We start from the raw sequence: 26,636 nt of genomic DNA, 5'->3' as shown, positions 1-26,636 counted from the left end.
AATGAAGACAGTGTTTTCAGTTAACTATATCAAACAGCTCTCACAACCCTCACCCACATTATACAGTATATAACTTGGCTATAATTATACACAAGTTAACTATAATTTTGTGGTTAATATACTGAGAGAGAGAGAAATCAATTAGATGTGCAGCACCCCCCCCCTCTCTCTCTCTCTCTCTCTCTCCTGCTTCACCATCTGTGTATTTCAATAGTGGATATCCCTCTTTCCTCTTTCTCCCCTTTCTCTTTCCCTCCTCTCCTTCCCCTTTCCATCTGTTTCCTCCCCCCTCCCTCTCCTCCCCCTCCCCCCTTGCCGTGTTTATATGAGCTAATACTAGCCTTTGTGTAGCCTTGAGATCTTTCACCTGCTGGCGGATCTCTCCCCCTCTAAAGTGCTCTCATGAACAGTGTTGGGACTATCTATTGTTGGTTCATCTCTCTCTCTCTCTCTCTCTCTCTCTCTCTTCTCTCTTCTCTCTTCTCTCTTCTCTCTTCTCTCTTCTCTCTCTCTCTCTCTCTCTCTCTCTCTCTCTCTCTCTCTCTCTCTCTCTCTCTCTCTCTCTCTCTCTCTCTCTCTCTCTCTCTCTCTCTCTCTCTCTCTCTCTCTCTCTCTCTCTCTCTCTCTCTCTCTCTCTCTCTCTCTCTCTCTCTCTCTCTCTCTCTCTCTCTCTCTCTCTCTCTCTCTCTCTCTCTCTCTCTCTCTCTCTCTCTCTCTCTCTCTCTCTCTCTCTCTCTCTCTCTCTCTCTCTCTCTCTCTCTCTCTCTCTCTCTCTCTCTCTCTCTCTCTCTCTCTCTCTCTCTCTCTCTCTCTCTCTCTCTCTCTCTCTCTCTCTCTCTCTCTCTCTCTCTCTCTCTCTCTCTCTCTCTCTCTCTCTCTCTCTCTCTCTCTCTCTCTCTCTCTCTCTCTCTCTCTCTCTCTCTCTCTCTCTCTCTCTCTCTCTCTCTCTCTCTCTCTCTCTCTCTCTCTCTCTCTCTCTCTCTCTCTCTCTCTCTCTCTCTCTCTCTCTCTCTCTCTCTCTCTCTCTCTCTCTCTCTCCTCTCTCTCTCTCTCTCTCTCTCTCTCTCTCTCTCTCTCTCACACAGTTTGTGAAAAATTATATCCGGTACTGACGTGTGTGTCAGTTTTCCACACATCCTCCTCTACCATTTATCCCTGTTTTGAAGTCTCTGTTTCCCATTGTTCCTTCTGACACAAGGAGGAAAGACGACAGACAGACAGAGGGATGGACGGACACGTAGACCGCCACACTTTTTTTGTTTCTATTCAACGTTTTACTTAAAAAAAATCGTAAATTATAAAGTTAAGAAAAAAATAGATGTGAATTTGTCGCTGTTGATCAGTTAATGTCCAGGTGATGACTGTGCACAGGCATCCCAACTGACTTGACTGATTATTCCTTTTTTTCCCTCTCAGAGCCACGTCGTCTGGGTACATTGGTGACCTAGGAGCCACGGGGGTGTCTCAGGTCATCTCCCCCTGGCAGGGTCTGGGGCTGGAGTTCCTGTTGACCTTCGTGGTGGTGTTTGTCTTCTTCGCCTCCGTCAACCCCTACAGGAGGAACTTCGGTAACCCTGCTGTGGCCATCGGCCTCGCCTACCTCGCCTGCACACTTGTCGGAGTGAGTACTTCTGGGGTGTGTGTGTGTGTGTGGGGGGTCTGTTAGTGTGTGTGGGTGTTTGTCATTCTTGCATATACTGTGTGTGGGGGCCTGTTAGTGTGTGTGGGTGTTTGTTATTCTGCATATATGTGTGTGTGTGTGTGTGTGTGTTTTTTTATGTCATACTATAATACTGTTGACCCCTGTATACTGACCTGACCTCAACTTTTACAGCTGCCTCTGACGGGCGCTTCAATGAACCCAGCTCGCTCCCTGGGTCCTGCCTTCGTCAAAAACAAATGGGACGCACACTGGGTAAGTACTGAGTCTATAGCCCGGCTTGCAGTGATGGTAATGACAGCTGTGACACAAGGTAAATTGTTCGACACCACAACCACATCCAGCCCATACAGCCACGTACTGATCGCTATAAGAACAGCCCAGTCCCAACCATTGTAAAAATTATCAATAACTCGTCGATAATTCCACTGTGCAACAAATTTTAGGGAAAGTTGTTTTTATCTGCTTTTAACTTTTGTGTGTTTCCAGTAATCTGATTCCAAAAATTACTTTATTTTTTTACAGCATCAATAGTTTTATCAGAAATTAGCAATTAATTTTTTATCACCTCTGAAATTTAACCAGAAATCAGAAGGTGAAATGTTGATATACATCACATTTGCTGTGAAATAAATGAAACGAGAACACAATTTTGTTATATTGAAAGCATAAAGCATGACCAAACAACACATTCCTTTTCTACACTTGTTACTAATGAAATTGAACAATAAACCGTGCTAAAAATGAACACTTGAACGGCATTTTCTTATGTGTTCCTTACGGTCATCTCGAATCAAACTCCACACGTAGTCATCCATCATAGCTTCATCCCATGTCCCCTGATATCTCTTCTCCATAGTTTGTATGTCCTGGTGAAACCATTCACCTTGCTCTTCACTCGCTTGTCCCAAGTTTGGTCTGAAGAAGTCCAAGTGTGAATGCAAGTAGTGTAACTTCAGCGACATTCTGCAGCCAAGTTCTCTATAACTTACAATTAAATTTTCCACCAGCTCTTTGCAGTTCTCAGACGTGTGGTTACCCAGAAACCCATGTACTATAAGCCGAAATGCTTGCCAGGCCTTTTTTCAACAGTTGACATTTTGTCTTCCAAATCTTTAGATGCCAACATCTGCCTAATTTGTGGTCCAATGATGATGCCGCCTTTGACTTTGGCCTCAGACAATTTTGGGAACATTAAGCGGACATGTTTAAAGGCGTTACTTTCTGGGTTTAATGCTTTGATAAACTGCTTCACAAGCCCTAGCGTTATGTGAAGTGATGGCAGCAATATCTTCTCTCTTTGAATAAGAGCATTGTTACATACATTGTGTGCACCAGGAATTAATTCGCTTCTGACATGCCAATCTCTTCTGTCATAGTGTTTGTCATCTGCTCTACTAACCCATAGACAGAAAAAACAAGAATACTTGGTCTAGCCACCTTGTAGTCCAAGCAGGAAACCTATCAACTTGAAGTCTCCACATACATCCCAATTGTTTCTTGTCTAGTTGAGCATGTCCAACAATATCTTTACATTTTCATAGTCTTCCTTCATGTGAACTGAATGACCTACCGGAATTGATGGAAGTGTATTCCCATTGTGAAGCAACACAGCTTTAAGACTTTTTGTTGAGCTGCCAATAAACAGACGCCAATCATATGGGTTGTACTCAATGCCTATTTGGCCAAAAAGACCATTGACATCAGAACAGTAACACAGCAAATTGAGGTCCAAAACTTTGAAGAAAGGTGTAAAGTTAGACGTCTTTTCCTGTGTGTACTAATCTTACAACTAGGAGCTAGTAAATACCACTCCTTGAGACGAGATGTGAAAACCTCATCATTTTCCTCGGTAACACCTACATCCCTGACTAAGTCATCCAGTTTGTGATGATTAGGAAAATGTGGGGAGTTGCTTGAGTCTGCTACAATAAAGTCAACATCCTCGCTCTCTTCAGAAGATGAGAAGTCAGCATTTGAAATCGCTGTGCTTTTTAACAGAAATCTCCCCAAAATTGCATTAAAATTGAGAAAGTGGTGATATTGTTAATTTTTAAAAAAATATTGCCAGAATGGCAAAACCAATGGCAGATTCGTAATCAGCATGTCTAAATTAGTAAAGAAACATCAAAATCAACAATTGTTGCACAGTGACCAGTGTGTTCACCCCCAGCCAACCTTACTTTCGTATTGTTACTATGTTGAAATACCCTGTAGTATGACCTTCTCCGCACCTTGTTATTTTAGATCATATTTGTATCACTTATGTTACTTTTATCACTTGTGTTATTCGTTTATTATTTATTAGTCAAATGAATCCATTCCCATCTCGGTTGACTGTATATTTTCAGCCTTTTGGACTGCCATGTTCTTTCAATAAACCGTATCATTTTTATCACACACACACATATTTGCGTATAGATTTATTAAATGATGCATGCAAATACACTCATCCATTCATAACATATAGTCTCTCTCTCTCTATCTCTCTCCTCTCTCTCTCTCTCTCTCTCTCTCTCTCCCCGGACACATAGAATATTTTCGCGACTGCAGAACCAATTTTCCCGACATCCTCTTTCTTTTTTTGTGATGTTGGTGAGGTTCGAACCCTGGGACTCTTTAACGCTTCAATTTTGAGTGAGATTGTTGGTGTGATGTAGAGCTGCCCTCCTCCATGAGAGAGAGAGGGGGGGAGGTGTTTATCATACTTTACATCCGGGTTAGTACCTTGTGCTCCGTGAGCAAGAGGAGGGAGGACGAGTGTGTGTGTCTGTCAATCTGTTCGAGTGTAATTAACTGTCGTAGTGTCTCACTTCTTAGGATAACAGTCATGACACGTAATTCATGACAGTCATGACACGTAATGCATGTCATTGACAGTCATGACACGTAATGCATGACAGTCATGACACGTAATGCTTGACAATATGTACGGGTTCACTGGGCAATAGTGCTAATGGCCTGATGGAGTGTTGTTTCCTAGTACTAATGAATGTCGAGTCTAATGGCCTGGTTAGGTTAGGTTACGTATTTTTTTCTGATTTCTTAGCCTTTTTCTTTCGTGATCTCATCTGCAAAAACAGGTTTTAGGTCATTACTGTTTGGTGGGACTCCCCAAGCCTTATGAAAAACATAAGCCCTGGTAAACTTTGTGTGAAAATCCGAGTCTTTGTTCGGGGATCAGTTTGGCGCCAGTATGTGGAGTGACCCAGCCAGCGTGTAGACGTTGGTGTATTACTCAACTATTCATTTGTCTGCCTCTTTATTTTTTTCATCTAAAACGAGAAAATTTTTAATTTTTTCACTACTTATAGTTATTTACTTACTACACAGAGTATGATGTGGTGTTTGTACTTCCTTAACATCTTTCCCGCGTCTCCTGGGTTCACCACTGCCTCCAGCCTCTCCTCCTCAGTGTTTGTCTTCTGTTTAGTTTGGCGGGTGGGGGGGATATCGGATGCCGTTATCTCTGCTGTTTGTACAATTTATTGCACAACAGCTGGTCGGAATGTTTGCCAATGCCCTTTCTTTTTTCACAAGTTATAGCCAAAGTTCGAAAGCGCATTTTCATAGCCTGAAAAACTTGTGGGGAAAAAATATATTCTGTACCGACATACACACACTTATCGCCAAAAATTCGAGGTCCGCCAGGTGGCCACTGACCGGAATATTTCCTCAGTTACTCCGGCGGCTGACCACGTTTTCTGTTATCATTGTAGCTCATTTTGGTCCATAAATATTTACTGCCACCCGCTCAGTCGGCCGCTGGTCTCGTAAACGGTGCTACCTTGTGTAATGTTCCTTGTCACTTCCGATCGCTGGAATCTATAATGCATTTGCTGTTTACTAATAGTCCCGCTAAAACAATTTGTTTCCCAAGTCTGTAAATAACACAGGCCGTTAGCTTAAAGGTTGTCTTTTATTATTATTATTATTATTATTATTATTATTATTAAATCCAATTACCACAATGCTGGGCTGGTTGGGTCAGTGTATCAGTACTGTGTGTGGACAGCAGTGGGTCGTTATGGGTAGTACTGCAGCAGGAGTGGGTCGTTGTGGGTAGTACTGGAGCAGGAGTGGGTCGTTGTGGGTAGTACTGGAGCAGGAGTGGGTCGTTGTGGATAGTACTGGAGCAGGAGGGTCGTTGGGTAGTACTGGGGCAAGAGTGGGTCGTTATGGGTAGTACTGGAGCAGGAGTGGGTCGTTTTGGGTAGCACTGAGCAGGAGTGGGTCGTTATGGGTAGTACTGGAGCAGGTGGATACTACTGGAGCCGGAGTGGGTCGTTGTGGGTAGTACTGGAGCAGGAGGATACTACTGGAGCAGGGGGTGGATCGTTTGTGGGTAGTACTGAGCAAGTGGGTCGTTATGGGTAGTACTGGAGCAAGAGGGTCGTTATGGGTAGTACTGGAGCAGGTGGGCCGTTATGGGTAGTACTGGAACAGGAGTTGGTCGTTATGGGGGTACTGGAGCAGGAGGGGTCGTTATGGGTAGTACTGCAGCAGGACTGGTCATGGGGGTAGTACTGGAGGAGGGTGGGTCGTTATAGGTAATACTGGAACAGGAGTGGGTCGTTATGGGTAGTACTGCAGCAGGAGTGGATAGTACTGGAGCAGGAGTGGGTCGTTATGGGTAGTACTGGAACAGGAGTGGGTTATGGGTAGTACTGAGCAGGGTGGATGTTGTGGGTAGTACTGGAGCAGGAGTGGGTCGTTATGGGTAGTACTGGAGCAACAGTGGGTCGCTGTGGGTAGTACTGGAGCAGGAGTGGGTCGTTGTGGGTAGTACTGAGCAACAGTGGGTCGCTGTGGGTAGTACTGGAGCAGGAGGGTCGTACTGGAGCAGGAGGGTCGTTATGGGTAGTACTGGAACAGGAGTTGGTCGTTGTGGGTAGTCCTGGAGCAAGAGTGGGTCGTTTTGGGTAGTACTGAGCAGGAGGATACTACTGGAGCAGGAGTGGGTCGTTGTGGGTAGTACTGGAGCAGGAGTGGATACTACTGGAGCAGGGGGATCGTTGTGGGGTAGTACTGGAGCAGGGGTGGGTCGTTTTGGGTAGTACTGGAGCAGGAGTGGGTCGTTATGGATAGTACTGGAGCAGGAGGATACTACTGGACAGGAGTGGCTACTGGAGCAGGGAGGTGGATCGTTGTGGGTAGTACTGAGCAGGAGGGCCTGTAGTACTGGAGCGGGGTGGATCGTTGTGGGTAGTACTGGAGCAGGGTGGATAGTACTGAGGTGGATGTAGTAGTACTGGCAGAGGATAGTCCTGGAGCAGGTGGATCGTTGTGGGTAGTACTGGAGCAGGAGGTGTGTCGTTGTGGGTAGTACTGGAGCAGGAGTGGGTCGCGTTGTGGGTAGTACTGGAGCAGGAGGGTCGTTGTGGGTAGTACTGAGCAGGAATGGGTCGTTGTGGGTAGTACTGGAGCAGGAGGGTCGTTGTGGGTAGTACTGGAGCAGGGGTGAGTAGTGGGAGGGGAGCAGGGGGTCGCTGTGGGTTGTACTGGAGCTGGAGTGGGTAGTACTGGAGCAGGTGGGTCGTTATGGGTAGTACTGGGCAGGAGGGTCGTTGTGGGTTGGGTAGTACTGGAGCAGGAGTGGGTCGTTGTGGGTAGTACTGGAGCAGGGTGGATCGTTGGGGTAGTACTGAGCAGGAGTGGGTCGCTGTGGGTTGTACTGGAGCAGGAGTGGGTAGTACTGGAGCAGGGGTGGATCGTTGTGGGTAGTACTGGAGCAAAGGGTCGTTATGGGTAGTACTGGAGCAGGAGGGTCGTTATGGTAGTACTGGAGCAGGAGGGGTCGTTATGGGTAGTACCAGCAGGAGTGGGTCGTTGTGGGTAGTACTGAGCAGGAGTGGATAGTACTGGAGCAGGGATGGATTAGTACTGGAGCAGGAGTGGATCGTTATGGGTAGTACTGGAGCAGGAGGGATCGTTATGGGTAGTATTGGAGCAGGAGTGGGTCGCTGTGGGTAGTACTGGAGCAGGGGGTCGTTGTGGGTAGTACTGAGCAGGGGTGGATTGTGGGCAGTACTGAGCAGGTGGATCGTTGTGGGTAGTACTGGAGCAGGAATGGATAGTACTGGGGCAGGGGTGGATTGTTGTGGGTAGTACTGGCAGGAGTGGATAGTCCTGGAGCAGGGGTGGATCGTTGTGGGTAGTACTGGAGCAGGTGGGTCGCTGTGGGTTGTACTGGAGCAGGAGTGGGTCGCTGTAGGTTGTACTGGAGCAGGGTGGGTAGTACTGGAGCAGGGGTGGGTCGTTATGGGTAGTACTGGACAGGGTGGGTCGTTCAGGTACTGGAGCAAGAGGGGTTATGGGTAGTACTGGAGCAAGAGTGGTCGTTATGGGTAGTACTGAGTAGTGGGTCGTTATGGGTAGTACTGAGCAGGAGGGTCGTTATGGGTAGTACTGGAGCAAGAGGGTCGTTATGGGTAGTACTGGAGCAGGAGTGGGTCGTTATGGGTAGTACTGAGCAGGTGGGTCGTTATGGGTAGTACTGCAGGAGTGGGTCGTTGTGGGTAGTACTGAGCAGGAGTGGATAGTACTGGAGCAGGATGGATCGTTGTGGGTAGTATTGGAGCAGGAGGAGTTATGGGTAGTACTGGAGCAGGAGTGGATCTGGGTAGTATTGAGCAGTGGGTAGTACTGGAGCAGGAGTGGGTCGTTGTGGGTAGTACTGGAGCAGGTGGATCGTTGTGGGTAGTACTGGAGCAGGGTGGATCGTTGAGTACTGGAGCAGGAATGGGAGTACTTGGGCTGGGTAGTACTGGCAGGAGTGGATAGTGGAGCAGGGGTGGATCGTTGTGGGTAGTACTGAGCAGGAGTGGGTCGTTGTAGTACTGGAGCAGGAGTGGGTCGCTGTGGGTAGTACTGGAGCAGGAGTGGGTCGTTGTTGGTAGTACTGGGCAGGGGTCGTTGTGGGTAGTACTGGAGCAGTGGTGGATCGTTGAGGTACTGGAGCAGGGGTGGTTCGTTGTGGGGGTAGTACTGGAGCAGGGTGGAAGTACTGGAACAGGAGTGGATAGTACTGGAGCAGGGGTGGATCGTTGTGGGTAGTACTGGAGCAGGAGTGGATAGTCCTGGAGTAGGGGTGGATCGTTGTGGGTAGTACTGAGCAGGAGGAGTCGTTGTGGGTAGTACTGGAGCAGTTGTGGGGTAGTACTGGAGCAGGAGGGATAGTCCTGGAGCAGGGTGGATGTTGGGTAGTACTGGAGCAGGAGTGAGTCGTTGTGGGTAGTACTGAAGCAGGAGTGGTCGTTGGTAGTACTGGAGCAGGGGTCTGTGGGGGAGCAGGAGGGTCGTTGTGGGTAGTACTGGAGCAGTGGTGGATCGTTGGGTGGTACTGGAGCAGGGGTGGTCTGGTGAGCAGGGGTGGATCGTTGTGGGTACTGGAACAGGATGGTGTGGATGTTGTGGGTAGTACTGGAGCAGGAGTGGATAGTCCTGGAGTAGGGGTGGGATCGTTGTGGGTAGTACTGAGCAGGAGTGAGTCGTTGTGGGTAGTACTGGAGTACTGGAGCAGGAGGGATAGTCCTGGAGTAGGGGTGGATCGTTGTGGGTAGTACTGGGAGTGAGTCTGTGGGTAGTACTGAAGCAGGAGGGGTCGTTGTGGGTACTGGAGCAGGAGGGTCGTTGTGGGTAGTTCTGGAGCAGGAGTGGGTCGTTGTGGGTAGTACTGGAGCAGGGTGGATCGTTGTCGGTAGTACTGGAGCAGGAGTGGATAGAGCAGGGGTGGATCGTTGTGGGTAGTACTGGAGCAGGAGTGGGTCGTTGTGGGTAGTACTGGTGCAGGAGTGGGTCGCTGTGGGTTGTACTGCAGCTGGAGTGGGTAGTACTGGAGCAGGGGTGGGTCGTTTGGGTAGTACTGGAGCAGGAGGGTCGTTGTTGGTTGGGTAGTACTGTCGTTGTGGGTACTCAGTTGTGGGTAGTACTGGGTACAGGGGGTCGCTGTGGGGGGAGCAGGAGGCAGTACTGGAGCAGGGGTGGGTGTTGTGGGTACTGGAGCAGGAGTGGATCGTTATGGGTAGTACTGAGGTGGATAGTATTGGAGCAGGGTGGGTCGTTATGGGTAGTACGAGCAGGAGTGGGTCGTTGTGGGAAGTAATGGGTAGTACTGGAGCAGGGGTGGGTCGTTATGGGTAGTACTGGAGCAGGTGGATCGTTGTGGGTAGTATGGAGCAGGTGGGTAGTACTGGAGCAGGAGGGGTAGTACTGGAGCAGGGGTGGGTTGTATAGGTAGTACTGGAGCAGGAGGGGTCGTTGTGGGTTGGGTAGTACTGGAGCAGGAGTGGGTCGTTGTGGGTTGTACTGGAGCAGGAGGATAGTACTGCAGCAGGAGTGGGTCGTTGTGGGTCGTTGTGGGTACTGGAGCAGTGTGGATCGTTGTGGGTGGTACTGGAGCAGGGTGGTCGTTGTGGGTAGTACTGGAGCAGGAGTGGATAGTACTGGAACAGGAGTTGGTCGTTGTGGGTAGTACTGGGAGCAGGAGTGGACTGCAGCAGGAGTGTCGTGTGTGGGTGCTGGAGCAACAGTGGGTCGCTGTGTGGGTAGTACTGAGCAGGAGGGTCGTTATGGGTAGTACTGGAGCAGGAGTACTGGAGCAGGAGTAAAGGATATCACACCCCAGGAGCAGAGGTGAAGGAGGAGGGACAGGAGGAGGATATGATGACGAGAGAGGTGAAGATGAGAAGGAGGAAGAGAGGAGGAGGAGGATGATGACGAAGGTGAAGATGAGAGGAGGAGGAGGAGGAGGAGGAGGCAGCCATTTTACGCCTCAACACCTTCATTGTCCAACCTTGTGACCCTTTAACACTGATGCCTCTTCCACCAACTCCACCTTCCTCCTCCACCACCTCCCTCTTACCTACCGTCTCCTCCTCCTCCACCACCTCCCTCTACCTGTCTCCTCCTCCTCCACCACCTCCCTCTTACCTACCGTCTCCTCCTCCCACCACCTCCCTCTACCTACCGTCTCCTCCCTCCACCACCTCCCTCTTACCTACCGTCTCCTCCTCCTCCACCACCACCTCTACCTACCGTCTCCTCCTCCTCCACCACCTCCCCACCTACCCCTCCTCCTCCACCACCTCCCTCCTCCTCCTCACCTACACCACCTCTCTTACTCCTGCCTACCGTCTCCTCCTCCTCCACCACCTCCCTCTACCTACTCCTCCTCCACCCACCTCTCCTCACTCCTCCTCCACCACCTCTTTTCCACCTTTCCTCTCCTCCTCCCCCACCTCCCTCTTACCTACCTCTCCTCCTCCTCCACCACCTCCTCTTACCTACCGTCTCCTCCTCCTCCACCACCTCCTCTACCTGTCTCCTCCTCCTCACCTCCCTCCTCACCTCTCTCCTCCTCCACCACCTCCCTCTTACCTACCTCCTCCTCCTCCACCTCCTCCTACCTCTCTCCTCCTCCACCCTCTCCTACCTCTCCTCCTCCACCACCTCCCTCTTACCTACCGTCTCCTCCTCCTCCACCCACCTCCTTACCACCTCTCCTCCTCCTCCACCACCTACCAGCCACTCCTCCTCCACCACTACCTTTCTCTCCTCCTCAACCACCTCCCTCTTACCTACCTTCCTCCACCACCTCCCTCTTACCTACCTTCTCCTCCTCCACCACCTCCCTCTTACCTACCTTCTCCTCCACCACCTCCCTCTTACCTACCGTCTCCCTTCTTATCATACTTAATATCCACAGTTTTACTTCTACTCTTTGTTCGTCTCCTCTTATTCATCCGCCCTCTTCTCCTCTCAGAAATTTGATTATATCTTGTCTTTGACTGTCTGTCTTTTCTCTCCTTTATCTGTCTATCATCTCTCCTCTTTTACGTAGGGTAGATGTAGGTAAAGGGAGACCTCAAGTTACCTATGGCAAGGGAAGGAAGGGCGGAAACCTCAATAAGGGGTAATTATTATTAAGGGGAGGGGAGGGGAGGGGGAGATTGACGTGTAACAGGTGTAGAGAGTAACAGGAAGCTGACGAATTCGCTCTCTCTCTCTCTCTCTGTCTCTTGTTCGTTGTTCGTAAGTACTTAAGCTGCCTGGGTTAGATTAGGTTAAGTTAGGATGGGTTAAATTAGGTTAAGGTGAATTGAATTAGGGTAGGTTAGTTATTTTAAGTTAGGTTAAGTTAGATTAGGTTAGAATAAGTTAGGTTAAGTATATACACCACACGTCTCCATTGTTCACTCAGTGTCTACAAGTGACCAGTTATGACACAGTGCCTCACCGTGCTCCTGGGCAGTGTTTCACTCCTTGTGTCATAGGGGCTGCGGGTCCTCTGTAGCTCCTCAATTGACCCAGTGTATTTTATTTTTGGTTTCATTTATAGATTAGGTCAGGTTGGGTTGGGTTGGGTTTGCTTAGGTTAGGTTGTTGGGTAAGTTTAGATCAGGTTAGGTTGGGTTAGATTAGGTTAGGTTAGGTTGTTGGGTAAGTTTAGATCAGGTTAGGTTGGGTTAGATTAGGTTAGGTTAGGTTGTTGGGTAAGTTTAGATCAGGTTAGGTTGGGTTAGATTAGGTTAGGTATCTATAAACATATACTAAACGTATTTCAATTTTAAGTGTAGTTGTGACGGCACCAGAAGAGGGATAAAGAAGGTGTAATTAAGTGCGCTCTTGAGGTGGACTGGTCCTTGTGTTAGTGGTGTTCAAGTAGTCAGTCGAGGTCGACCATTGGCTGGTAAGGAGCTTTAGTGGGAAGTCTTCCTTGTTCCTATTGGCTTACGTGGTCTGATTAGTTAATGTATGTTCCTCATCCTAATTAGCTCTTGGGAAACTATGTGGGATGTGTTCGTCACTAATGGCTAGTGTTAGTTGTGAGCAGGTCTGTGCCCTTCTGAGGGCCGAGTTAGTGAAGGTCAAGGCCGAAAACTTTAAATTAAAGGAAGTGATTGTGAGGATGAAGGAGGAAGACACGAGACGAAGGAAAGCCCGTGGACGAGTGGAACAAGTTACCAAACATCATCATTAACTCGAATACGCTGGATAGCTTCAAACATAGGTTGTATGGATATATGAGCAATAGGGGTTGGGTGTAAATGGGACTGCCCAGTATGGGCCAATAGGCCCGTTGCAGTTTCCTCCATTCTTATGTTTTTATTGGCTGCTGAGGTGTGTGTGTGTCCCTCATTCTTTTTGGCTGCTTTTTCGCATCGTGTTCGTTGTGTAAGTGTTTATTTGTTATTAGACTAGCTAGAAGACCGTATACTCCTGGTGGGCGTTAAGAACACTAAGTTTTAATGTGAGTGAAATAAATGTGAAGCCTCTACTGACACTTAACCAAGATGATGATGTGAAAATCACTTCCATCGCTTTAGAGTCAAGTTGTCACTCTCACTGACCATCACCACGACCCTAATCTGCAAATTTGGTAAGAAGCTTCACACCATCCCCGACACCGGCCCTACTACCACCTGAGATCCCTAGTCCGAGAATTGCTGTTCGACACCACAACCGCATCCAGCCCATACGTGCACGAACTGATCGCTATAAGAACAGCCCAGTCACAACCATTGTAAAAATTATCAATAACTTGTAATAAACCAGTGTATTCACTCCCAGTAAACACTACTTCTTGCACTGTCACTATGTTGAAATGCACTGTAGTTTGAGCTTTTCCCCATCTAGTTATTATATATCTTATTTGTATCACTTATGTTACTTGTATATTATTTGTAATTCGAAACCCATTCCCCAAATATGTAACTATATATTTTCAGCCTTCTGGCTGCCAAGCTCTTTCAATAAACTGCGTTAATTATTATTATTATTATTATTATTATTATTATTTATCTTCCACAAAGACATGGGGCGGGGCGGCAGGGAGGAGGTATTGAAGTGTCTTCGTCGAATCTGTTCTCCGCGACGTGACTTACAGACAGGGAGAGAATGAGAAGATTAAGACCGCTAAAGAGACGAAAGAAGGTGGAAATTTTAAAGAATCAGAAGAGAAGAAATTGAAGAAGGTATTACCAACTTGGCTCCCCCGCCTACCGATAAATTAGTTTCTCTCTTATTGGTTAATATTTCCATTTAGCGTAGTGTATCGCTCTCTCCTATTGGTGCATAAATTGGTGTCCTCCCTTATTGGCTAATATCCTCCTGCACCTGAAATGCATCGGCCTCTTTCGTTGGCTAATCGAGTAATATTATGTCCTTCCTCCTCCCAGGGCGACTATCTGGGTATACAAGGCACCTCCTCACAAGCCTTGTCGCCAAACATTTCCCCGCCAGGGTGTGGGGTCTCGGTGTGCAGGGAAAAATAAGAATAAGATAGCATTAGGCGTCGTGATCCAAATGAGAAACTACACTGTTATCTGTGGTAGATTAGCAGTTTGGAGAACCGTTCCAATATTTCAGAGAAGTTTCTAGAGTTTAGTCTCGTTCCTGCTATCTTTTCTCGTTCCAGCAGTTAAGTCTCGTTCCAGTAGCTCACAGTCTCGAGCCAGCAGTTAGTCTCGTTCCAGCAGTTCAAGAGACTGTGATGGTGACAAGGGACTTAAGTTGGTGGCTGTATAAGTGTGTGTGTGTGTGTCCATGACTGGCAGCTGTACTCCACTGATACCTAGTTATCTCGCAACTTTAAGAAGAAAAAACAATAAAAAGCTTCGGAACTGAGCTGCCTGGACTTTACCTGGACTTTACTGAGGTGTTCGGGTTTACCTTTGAGTTGTCAGTTGTATTTTGTGAATATAGTTGATTCCACTTTCTCTCCTGCTTGTGTGCGATGGTGGTTGTTGATGGTGGTGGTGGGTGGTGGTGGTTGTTGGTGTTGTTGTTGGTGGTGGTGGTTGGTGCTGGTAGTTAATGGTGGCACTATAGTTGCTATTGGTTGAATGTCACTGTTACGTCGGGTTCCTAGTTCATTGTAGGATAGGAGGAGGAGGAGGGGAGTTTGATGGAAGGGGGATGGGGTGTGAGCGAAGGGGGATAGGTGTGAGGAAGGGGATGGACGAGGAAGGGGGATGGGGCGAGGGAAGGAGATAGTGTGGTTGCTTACGAGGATCAGGTAACATGCAGATCTCTGTCATCGCCGCATGTCTATCTCCTCATCCCCACCCTCCTCTCTCCCCGCCCCTTCACCCCCTCACCCGCCTCAATCGCCCCTCACCCGCCTCCCTTCAATTCGCCCCCCTCTCCCGCCCCCCTCAATTCTCCCTCACCCTCACCACCCCATCCCCCTCACACCCCATCCCCTCCCCCTCTTCTCATCTGTCGTGCCCTGCCCTTAGCTAACCACCACCACCATTACTACTACTTCGCCCTACTACTACTACTTGTCATGTCTTATATATTAACTAAGACTCTAACATTGTGAATAAATTATGTTGACTAAAATATTAAATTGGCAGCAACGCTTGATAACAACAATAATAATGTTGAAAATAATATTAGTTCACAGTTTTTGTGTTAAAAATAATTATTGTTTGGTAAATTAATATTCGCAAAACTCCGGCAAAATTTTTGCTTAATGCGAATAGCATTGGTCGCCCCTGTACTCGCTAAATATACAGAATATTAATACATAGTGACAGACGTCGGTCACACGGCCAGCCAGTCAGGGATCAGCTGACACGTGTTGTGGGTGTTGTGGGCCGTGGCGAGTTCTCACCCTCCCTCACTTCTCTCATCCCTCACTCTTTCTACATACACTCAGGATTTCACGCTTTTCTGATCAGATCATTAATATTATTTTGGAGTATAAGGGGCGACACCTGATTGCTGCACAGAAAGGACGTTTCATCTTTTTTTTTCCGAATCAGTTTGAATTTGGCGCCGGGGTTGTCATACTAAATTTCAGAATTGTTGGAGCATTTTTAAACTCGCTGCACGAAGTTCAAAGTTAACGTAATGTGTACATTGTTTATATAAGCTAACTCTGAGCTAAATGTGACTGTGTGGCATAGTTACTAACTTTTAATTTCAGTAGAAAGGAATCATTGTTATTATCTCTGTATCTCCCGACAATCTGTATCATATCTGATGTTCCTTATCTGTACATTAAACCTATATGTAGTTTCTGAGATGATAATAATAATAATAATTAATAATAATAATTTTATTATTGTAATTATTATTATAAATTATTATTATTACCGTCATCGCGATAGTTTATCTCTACTGTACAGTGTACAATTGTCATTCCATACATGACTCGGCTGTTTTGGACCCGTCTGGGAGCTTCTTAACATTAACTATTACCCGTAACTGGTGACGTAAGAACACATCCACCAGACTGTTTTTTAAGGCGCGACATGTGAAATAATGGGAACCATACTGTAACAAGATACGGCCCCTTGTCTCCACTTACAGGGTGAACATTATCTTACGAATCTTTAAAGAAAAAGTCAGAACTCACATAGATTCGCTACTTTATCTTCTAATCTAGTACTTAAGGAACGTATCATAATAACGTACTGTGCGGTGGTCTCTTAATGTAATTTTGATGCCGTAGTTAATATTTTTGTTGTTTCTAGCTTAAGTCGGCCATGTTAGGCGCGTCCTTACATCACCCATTACGAGGAAAAGTCCAAATAACAAACCTCTCGAGAATCCCATTAATTTTTTCTACCTGTATCATGCTGAGTGTTTTTATTCGGAATATAAATTATTTTTAGACTCATAAAGAGATCCTTATCCAGCAACATCTCAGGATATTGTAAGGGTTAAATCCCCATGTTTATTATGTGGTGTCCCGGATGTTGATGACCAGGTTGGGGGGGGGGTCCATAGTTTAGCGTTCGTGTAGGACTGTTCGTGTTATTAGAGGGTATTGGGTGTGTTTTGTGCTGCCCTACCCACACACACACACTCTAATCCAGAGATGGAAATGTGTTACAGCGGCTTTCATACTCATTACAATCCTCCCTCCTCCCGTCCCCTCAACTCAACTCGAGTGGCGTTCACAGGTGTGGGCGGTGATTAAGGGGGGTGAGGATAAATGGAGAAGGGAGGTAGATAGAAGGTGATTAAGAGGGAGGGAGGGGAGGAGGATGAGAAGAAAATATAAGGGGTAAGGAGGGAGGGGAGGGGTGAGGTGAAAGGAAAGGGTGAGAAGGAGGGGGAAGGAGGGCTGGGGAGGTGACGGAATAGGGGTGAGGGATGAGGGAGGGAGAATGAATAGAGGGTGAGAAGGTGAGGGGAGAGAAAGTACACGACATAATCACCCCTCCAGTTCAATCCTGATCAATGGCAGAAGGTTCAGCTAGAGCACTCTTGTAGGCACCTGATATACAAGTATACTGTACATTTATCTCAGGGAAATATTATGTAACATTTAGTATCATCTGGAATAGTACACATAGCATGATGGTAATAAGAACATATTAGAATGTTACCAGGGTTATCACTTCGATATTTATTTATTTTATTATATTTACATTATGAGTATACACATATTTTACAGTGGCGTTGATATACATTAATATGATAAGGGAGGGAAGCAGTACAACATGGGTTGCATTAAGGTGAAACAAAAGGACAGAAGCTGTCAGTATCATGTCTTGTTGGCAAATATATAATTATTGCAATGGTAATTTCTATCTATCTACATGACAGTTTCTGATATAATGGTTTTGTTGGTACAATGAGAGTAAGAGCATAAAGTAATAGTTACAAAAATATTAATACTTAGATAATGGATATTTTTTAAGAGATGATTTAAACTCTTTAAAGGAAGGGAATGTAGACTGCTCGGATGGGTGGGGGTAAGTTGTTCCACAACTTCACACCATATTTTATGGAGGTCTGCGACTGACAGGAGCGCATGGGAGGGGGGGGGCGGTCTTAGTAGCTCTGGGTGTCTTAAGTTGTACCTGATATTTGCGGATTTGAAAATACATGTTGTCAAGCAAGTGATTGACAAATTTGTAAACAAATAGGTCACAACATGTGTTAATATCCTCTATTTTAACATTTTCAATTTAGCAAATTGTTCGTTATTGTGATCAGTTTTTTCAAGTCGTCATTGTCGGCACAACTCTCTTCTGCACAGTAATCAGGGGTTGTGTTTTTGTAGAGCCAGAGGCCCCCCATAGTGTGTGACAGTGTATCAGGTGTTGGTAAACAAGATCATGATAGATTTCTTTCATTGCTGTAAGAGTGAGTGACAATCGAGTGTGATACATGATACCGCACTGTTTATTGACTTTACTGTGAATGGCATGTATGTGATTTCTCCAGCTAAGTTTCTCATCAACAATAACTCCGAGGAATTTAGTATTTTGTTTGCGTTTGAGGACTGTGTAGTGGTTTTTTTCGAGGTTTAAGGTCACTTTATTGCATATTACCCAGGTCTTGACTTTAGTCAATTCAGTGTTCATAGTTCTCATCAAGGAATGGAGGTCTGAGTTGCTGGCATAGAGATTACTATCGTCTGCAAATAAGTTGTATTTGACGAGTGTGCTGGAGTGAACTATATCGTTTATGTATACTAAGAACAGTACTGGACCGAGAATGGAGCTTTGGGGGACGCCATACAAAATTGGTGAGGAGTCAGCTTGATGATCATTATAGCAGACATACTGCTTCCTTTTTGGCAGATGAGGTAAACCAATTGTGGGATAAGCCCCTAACGCCGTAATGTTCAAGCTTTGACGGGATGGTATGGTCGACAGTATCAAAGGCTTTAGAGTTTAGATACTAATGCATCTTTTGACATTTTTATGGTGGTCAATAATTCATTTGCAATGACAGGAGATAAGAACACCTCATTTTGCTTTATGTGAACGATCTAATTTTCCCCTCCCTCTAGTGGGGTATCTCTCTCTCTCTCTCTCTCTCTCTCTCTCTCTCTCTCGATCTCGTCTTTTGCCTAACCCTTGGCCTTGTCTGCATTGATAGATTCTTAGATTAAGTATCGTCACGGAGATTTTTAACGAGTTCTACATGTAAATTCTGATCAAAATTCACTGGACACTTGGATACATATAGCGATAATTTGTAGGGCATATGTGTGATTGGTTTATAACGGTGAACCTTGCTTTTCATTATAGAATTAAGTCAATATAAGCACATTTAAAATCACTAATGAAAAGACTAATACTGTCAAAACTCCCATTCTCCCTTACCTACATGACCCTCAAGTAAGTGTCGCCAATACTCTTCGTCAGCAGTACAGGTTTACAAACAACGGTAAACAGTTTGTCGATTCAACCAAGTGAAGGCAGTTTCGCGGAGTCTGAAAGTTAGCGGCTTTATGGTGCGTTTCTAGCGATTTTTGCTTTAGCTTTGTGTTTTTGGCTTTTTTGAAGGCAATTTGGCTGGAAGTATGCGGGAAGACATTAGACTATGGGAAAGACAAAATTTTGACATATGACTTAAGTTGCCAGGTTAAGTAAGTTTTCTCTAAGGTTGTCAGGCAAAGGTCGTGCTGTGAGGGGCAGACGAAGGGCAGGACGTGTCAGACAGAGGGCTGCAGAAGACCCTCTCAGTGCCCCTCCCCCTCATAGTGTCAATGAGGCGAAGCAGAGTGAGTATAGTGTCGGCCACCCCTCTCCACCCCCATCTCTCACTCGTTCTATCCCCTCATGCGGCCTACCCTTTCCCCTTAATTTACTTCCATTCTCTGATTCAATCACTCTCCACTTGTCTCCCCTCGTGTACCCCCATCATCTTCACCCCTCCCCTCGTTCATCCCCCTCATCTCCACCCCTCCCCTTCCCTCGTGTACCCCCATCATCTTCACCCCTCCCCTCGTTCATCCCCATCATCTCCACCCCTCCCTTCCCTCAAATTCCATCATCTTCACCTCCCCTGTTCATCCCCATCATCTCCACCTCCTTCCCTCGTGTACCCCATCATCTTCACCCTCCCCTCGTTCATCCCCTCATCTCTACCCTCCTCCCTCGTGTACCCCATCATCTTCACCCCTCCCCTCGTTCATCCCCATCATCTCCACCTCCTTCCCTCGTGTACCCCCCATCATCTTCACCCCTCCCCTCGTTCATCCCCTCATCTCTACCCCTCCCCTCCTCGTGTGTCCCCCATCATCTTCACCCTCCCTCGTTCATCCCCTCATCTCCACCCCCCCCTTCCCTCGTGTACCCCATCATCACCCTCCTTCCCTCGTGTACCCCATCATCTTCACCCCTCCCCTCGTTCATCCCCTCATCTCTACCCCTCCCCTCCCCTCGTGTACCCCCATCATCTTCACCCCTCCCTCGTTCATCCCCATCATCTCCACCCCTCCTTCCTCATTACCCCCATCATCTTCCCCCCTCCCTCGTTCATCCCCTCATCTCTACCCTCCCCTCCCCTCTGTGTACCCCATCATCTTCCACCCTCCCCTCGTTCATCCCCCTCATCTCCACCCTCCCCTCCCTCGTGTACCCCCCCTCATCTCCACCCCCTCCCCTTCCTCGTATACCCCCATCATCTCACCCCTCCCTTCCCCGTGTACCCCATCATCTTCACCCCTCCCTCGTTCATCCCCTCATCTCTACCCCTCCTCCCCTCGTGTACCCCATCATCTTCACCCCTCCTCGTTCATCCCCTCATCTCTACCTCCCCTCCCCTCGTGTACCCCCATCATCTCCACCCCTCCCTTCCTCGGACCCCCATCATCTCCCCCTCCCCTCGTTCATCCCCATCATCTCCACCCCTCCCTTCCCTCGTGTACCCCCATCATCTCCCTCCTCCCCTCGTTCATCCCCTCATCTTCACCTCCCTTCTCGTGTTCCCCCATCATCCTCACCCCTCCCTTCCCTCATGTACCCCCCATCATCTCACCCCTCCCTCGTTCATCCCCATCATCTCACCTCTCCCCTTCCTCGTGTACCCCATCATCTCCACCCCTCCCCTTCCCTCGTGTCCCCCATCATCTCCACCCCTCCTTCCCTCGTGCCCCCATCATCTCCCACCTCCCTTCCCTCGTGTCCCCCATCATCTCCACCCCCTCCTCGTTCATCCCCATCATCTCCACCTCTCCTTCCTCGTGTACCCCCATCATCTCCACCTCCTTCCTCGTGTACCCCATCATCTCCACCCCTCCTTCCCTCGTGTACCCCCATCATCTCCACCTCCCTTCCTCGTGTCCCCATCATCTCCACCTCCTTCCCTCGTGTCCCCCATCATCTCCCCCTCCCCTCGTTCATCCCCATCATTCCACCTCTCCCCTTCCCTCGTGTACCCCCATCATCTTCACCTCCCCTCTTTCATCCCCATCATCTCCACCCTCCCTTCCCTCGTGTAATTCTTCATCATCTCACCTCCCTGTTCATCCCCTCATCTCCACCTCCCTCCTCGTACCTAATTATCCTTAATCCTCCCTTTCCTCGTGTAATTCTTTCATCATCTTCACCCTCCCCTGCTCATCCCCCATCTCCACCCTCCTCGTGTAATTCCCCACTACCTCACCCTCCCCTGTTCATCCCCCTGTCCCACCCTCCCTCTCCCCTCGTGTACTCCCCATCATCTCCACCCTCCCCTGTCTATCCCTTCATCTCCACCTCCCTTCCTCGTACCCCCATCATCTCCACCTCCCTGTCTCACATATCCCCATCATCCTAATTCTACTCTTCCCATCCCTCCTGCCCCATTACACTATCGCCCCCACTGCTTCCCTCATCAGTACTTGTGGTCTTTGTTTCGGTTATAATAATGAGTAAAACAATAAGTACAATAAGTAATTATGGGTGCACATCAGGTCAACACACTCGCCTTCATCACAGCAAGAAACGTGTTGGTCTGCCACATACACTATCTTAATAAACTAGTCATGATGAAGTAGCCACCGAGTCACCAGTTTATTATGATATATAATCAGATCCTGCCTCTGATAGTGTTGTGTGAGCAGTCGGAGGCACCAATGACCCTGACAAGTTTCAAGGAAATATGTACACACTGTCTGCCCCTTCAGGCTTTTACGCCCTTAATGCATGAGTCATGAAGGCAAGCATAAACTCTGCGTGCTTCCTAGTTGTGCGCTGTAAACGCTTTTGCGCTTCACCTTGCACAGGATGCAAGGGGGTGCCCAATAAACTAGGCCCCTCGCGGGGTAAATTAAAAAAAATTCAATACTGTCAAGGGTTCTTATCGTTCACTCAAGGGCTATGCTATACTGGCGCGACGCAAGCACACGTGGTAACTCATTCATATCCAGCAAACTCGCTCAGTCATATACTAATATAATACATACATACATACATACATACATACTGGGATATTCGTACATTTAAGAAAATATTTGTGAGTGCTCAAAGGAGTGACGCAGCTATGAACATTCGGACAAGATCTGTTGTGATTGATGTTATTCACCAATCTCATAATTATTATACGAACCAGATGTGGATACCAAATATATAAGGACAAATATACGGAAACTAAGACAGGAAGTGGGTGAGGGTGAGGTGAGGAGTGCAGCGCTCACATAACAACAGGGTATTGTATCGTCAGCATTGAGACCCGCTTCTCAGGGTCAGCAAATCTCCTGAAACACAAGTGTCATGGAATAATAAAGCAGTATTCCCGGGCCGGTGGAAGTTGTTTGGACTTACTTCCTAGCCCCCGTTAGTCCCTGTTCACCTAGCAGTAAAGTAGGTACCTGTTGTAAGTCGAAAGTTGCGAATTCGTATTCAGGGAAAGTTGTTGGAGCTTCCAATAACTTGATGACATACAGTAAACCACTGACTCTTCAGGCTTCTACGCCCTTGACACTTCAGGCTTCTACGCCCTTAACTCATGAGACATAAGGCAAGCATGAACTTGGCATGCTTCCCTGTTGGGCGCTGTAAACGCTTCTGCGCTTCACCTTACACAATGATGTAGGGGGGTGCCCAATAAATAAAAAAATAAAGCAGTATAATATTACAACCAGATCTAACCTAACCTAACCATTACGGATTTGTTAGTTTTCATTCTGCCACAGAATTTCTGGCTACAGAAAATAGTCTTCTCTGATACTCGAATTGATTTAGGTTAAGTTTAGTTCAGTATAGATAGGTTGGGTTAGTAGATACAATGATATTTGGCTGGACTAAACTTCGGTTATGTTGGGTTGGATTACGTTACGTCAAACTAGGTTTTCGTTATGGTTAATAGGCTTAGGTTTGGTGACTATTTTTTCTCACTTCCCTCCACTTTACGTCGTCACTCCATGCTGCAGGTGGTGAGAGAGACGCAGGGTGCTGACGCAGACATTGGGGGTCACGTACACAAACTTTAGCGTGGTGCGTCAAAGTTACATACATACCCGACTCTTGCTTCTCTCCTCCGAGTGATGATCAAACTCCCTCTCGTATATTGCGATGTTCAGCCGGGAGTTGCATTTGTATAGGTGTGTCCACTTTTTTTTTTTTAATAAATGCATGAAATGACACAGTTGCAAGCATGGTTCGTCCCTCCTACTTTTTTAAACCTTTAGACAGTATTGCCAGTTGTGGTATGCTCGTCTCCTGCGTTCGTTATTTTTGGACGCCGGAACCTAACTTCAAAATAATTGTGCTTAGGTGACCATGATATTGCCGAGGTTGTGTCGAGCAGTTTCCCATACGTATTGATTTTGGGGTCACTGATGTAGAAACGGTCGTGGGATCTCCTGGGGATACTCACAGCTGTTTTGATTTATGATACGACGTGAACTGCAGGAGACTGGCGTTCGGGTTCCGGGAAGGTTGTTTTTAATTATTAATGGGATGGAGACTGCATAGATAAAGTATTTAATTTATGTGATTTATTTAGTGTACTGCAGTTTTCAGCTGCAGTAACTCACAACAAAGAATGATTGTGCATACAGGAAGATAATCTGTTTATTCAGCTTTAGCAAATCTAAGCACTGCTGTGAACCGAGGAAACCTGTGTAGTAGCTGTAGGTGTGTGTGGAGGTTGCTGAAAACATTCTATTAGCTCACAACATTCTTAATACTGTTGACACCAAAAACACCACGAGAAAGTGTGTGTGTGTGTGTGTGTGTGTGTGTTGAACCTGTGATTAGGGGGCACTTTCTATATGCCACCATTTTCAGATCCATACACACACTAATCGTAGCTTGAACACACAATACAAAACTAATATCATGGAATATTCCCCTAAATTTTAATCGTGGACAAGATATGAAGCAGTATTTTTGTGCATTAGACTTTACATGAGAGACACTACAGAACAAGGAGGACTGTGATATTTATTGAGGATGATATAATGCTACAACACCATTAAAACTATTATACTGTGGGGCTTATGTTAGTAGTTCTTGTTGATATATCTGCAGGAAGCTGTCAACTCAAATCCAGCTCACAATACATTTACTGTATACCAGAGCTGGGTCATTGCACGCACCAAACCGATTTAGTCATAAGAAGCATGCGCAGTGAGTTACAGCCCGCAACATAAAATGCAACCCAAACGTACCCTGATATCGTTAGCTTAGGCTAGAATTAGGTCTGGTTGGTTCATATTTGTTCTCATAAACGGCTTTCACGTACAGCGGTCGTGTTTACCCGGCTAGCAAAAATAAATCGAAAGCCAGGCTGGGGTCGGCAGCATTTCCTTGTAACTGTTACGTCCAACACACTCAGATTTTTGCCTCAAATTTAATGATACCGAATATTTTATAGGGAATTTAAATGTGTTGGGGCTTCAGCGTTAGGCTAGTGGGGTTACAAGTCCTTCAATCTTCACTTCTTTAAAGACTTTGGCTGCTTTTAGTCAATTTTTTCAACACAAATGTTTTTTGTTTGTTTTTGTTTGCATATTTTCAATTTGTTTTCGATAAGATATGGTTCATAGCACCAAACATGTTCATACTTTTGACCAGTAGATACTGTTTTGTCTGTCTTGTTATACTAGTCTGTGTTAGTTCCTCTGGGAGAATGTATTTTCCTTAAGTCTCAACTTTATATAAGTAGTGTCAACAGTTTGGTGTGACTGTCAGTACATACTGTGCAGTGAACTCTGCCTCCTGACGTAAGTACAGCCGCCACGGTCAAATGAGTTAAGTCATAGCCTGTGCGGTCACTTTGATACCAGGAAGTAATTAAACCACTTTAAGTGCTGCAGCTCCCGGGATGGGATGTAGCCACTTGACGTGTTTATTGTTCTAAATAATAATGTGGTCTTCCCAGCAACGGGGAAATAGATTATTTGTCGCATTTTAGTTGCATTCACATCACTTTGATTATTATGATATTAACCGCTCAGACAGACAATGTCCCAGAGGTTGTGTGTGACGGCGCGGTAAGACCAGCAGACAGCCGGGTGTTGTGAGTAGAGTAAGTTGCGCGAGTTGCAAGAGAGTGGGTGCTTATGAAACACCAGGACGGTGCGCGGGTGATGGGCGTCACGGGGTCAGGAACGTAAATAAAAGAGGGAGGATGATAAAGGAGTGACAGAAGGTTGAGGGAGGGGACGGTCTGGCTAGCTTAGAGGGACAGGTGGTGGCAACAGAGTCAACAGTGGCGTAGGGTGCGCCAACTGGTGCCACCAGAGCTGCTGCCTAACCTTACGGCAAGCTTCTGGTTGGTATTATAGCATTAGACACTCAGAACGAAGTATAATGAGTTAGTACTAAATGTTTTTCCGAGCAATTATAACATGAAGAAGTAAACAGTAGTACGAAATCCAACGGTCAGGTTTATCGATTTTTATTCCATGTTAGCAGTTTTCCACGAATCTTCGACAAACTCTCACTTCTGTATGCCTGCCTAATAAAGGTCCCTTCTAGTGGCCGCCACACCCGAGGAGAGACCTGCGAGTATTCTTTATATCCTTCCACATCCTCGCCATCTACCAGCACTCCTCTCCCGCCTGCCTCTCAACACTCACCACACACATTAATCTCTATCTCCTCAGTGTCTTGGTTATGTTGTAGCCAGTGTTTTGAACACATGAGTTGCAGGTGCCACGCAGTGGCACTCACCCACTCACCAACCAGTGTTCTCCTCAGCACCTACTACCATCCATCTCCTCATGCATAAACACGACCCACCCACCAGTATCACCAGCCACTACACCAGCTCAGCAGCAGCACGTCGTTGTGATCTCGCCCTCACGCCCACCATGACTCACAAGTTAAAACACCCACCCAGACCAGCTCCCATGCCCCTCCCCCCCACGCCCACGACAAGAAGAGCACACAGTGGCAGCAGCTCCCCGAGGCCCCAGACACCCACACTGTATCAAGTGGTTGACAGACGGGTAATTGATAGAACCACAGGGGCCGTGTGTTGTTGGGTGGGAGGGGGGCAGTGTTGAGGATGGACACGCCAGAGTGAACCAGTGTGAGAGGGAGGGAAAAGAGAAGGCTAGGGAACGCAGGAAGCTGGGGCGAAGACAGATGGGCAAGCGGCCTTTAAAAAAAAAAAAAAAAAAAACACTACCGCTCGCTCGCAAATGGAACAGGTAGATATTTTTGTGTACTAGACCAGAAATTTAGTTAAGTGGCTATACTGTATACTAACTTAGTCATAACTTCAACATAAACTCATAAAGGGAACCAGATGAGTTAGAGTTGACTCATATCAATTATTCTGGCGAATATAATATGAGAATGTAGTAGATGATGACGAGACAAGACCGGGGTGTGTAGTGTGGAGCTGAGGAAGACCCGAGAGGGGAGGAGGGGGTAGTGAGCTAGAGGTGGTCCACTCGTCATGATGCCCAACTCCTCAGCTCTACACTGATATTAATAGTGAAACAATTTAATTAACCCCCCCCCCCCAAATACAGAAAGTGAACAACTACAACAATATTAAGATTGTTAGGTTAGGTTGTTGCCGTAATGTTTGAAAGCCTTTTATATTTTCATTATTTCTCTCATAATTATCTTTTGCTTCCACTCGTGTGTTCCGCTGCTGACATGACTTATTTGGCAGGCATTTAAGGGAGTGGGTCACGTGGCCATATGTAATAATTAGCAAGGGTGTGTGTGTGTTTGAGAGAAGCACAAGGAAAGAACACACACAACCGATACACCAGATCGTAAAGTTATTTTTTAGTCGTCAGATCACATTATTTTCCTCACTTTAGGAAGGT

At 46.8% G+C, this 26,636-nt stretch overlaps 1 protein-coding gene across 1 annotated transcript in view; it reads left to right on the top strand.

Moving 5' to 3' along the window:
• Positions 1–1,411: 1,411 nt before the first annotated feature.
• The window catches only part of LOC121871147 (neurogenic protein big brain-like), a gene marked incomplete at its 5' end in the record, with an annotated part of 49,884 nt that continues 24,659 nt past the window's right edge, over positions 1,412–26,636 (top strand). The window contains 2 exons of the mRNA XM_042373290.1: positions 1,412–1,621; positions 1,835–1,915. Coding sequence (XP_042229224.1) covers positions 1,412–1,621; positions 1,835–1,915 — 291 coding nt within the window. The remainder of the gene's footprint in view (positions 1,622–1,834; positions 1,916–26,636) is intronic.

The sequence above is a fragment of the Homarus americanus genome, unplaced genomic scaffold, assembly GCF_018991925.1.
Source record: "Homarus americanus isolate GMGI-L3 unplaced genomic scaffold, GMGI_Hamer_2.0 scaffold40565, whole genome shotgun sequence".
Classification (NCBI taxonomy): domain Eukaryota; kingdom Metazoa; phylum Arthropoda; class Malacostraca; order Decapoda; family Nephropidae; genus Homarus; species Homarus americanus.
The sequence above is the reverse complement of the archived record's forward strand: the minus strand, read 5'-3'. Positions and strand labels throughout refer to the sequence as shown.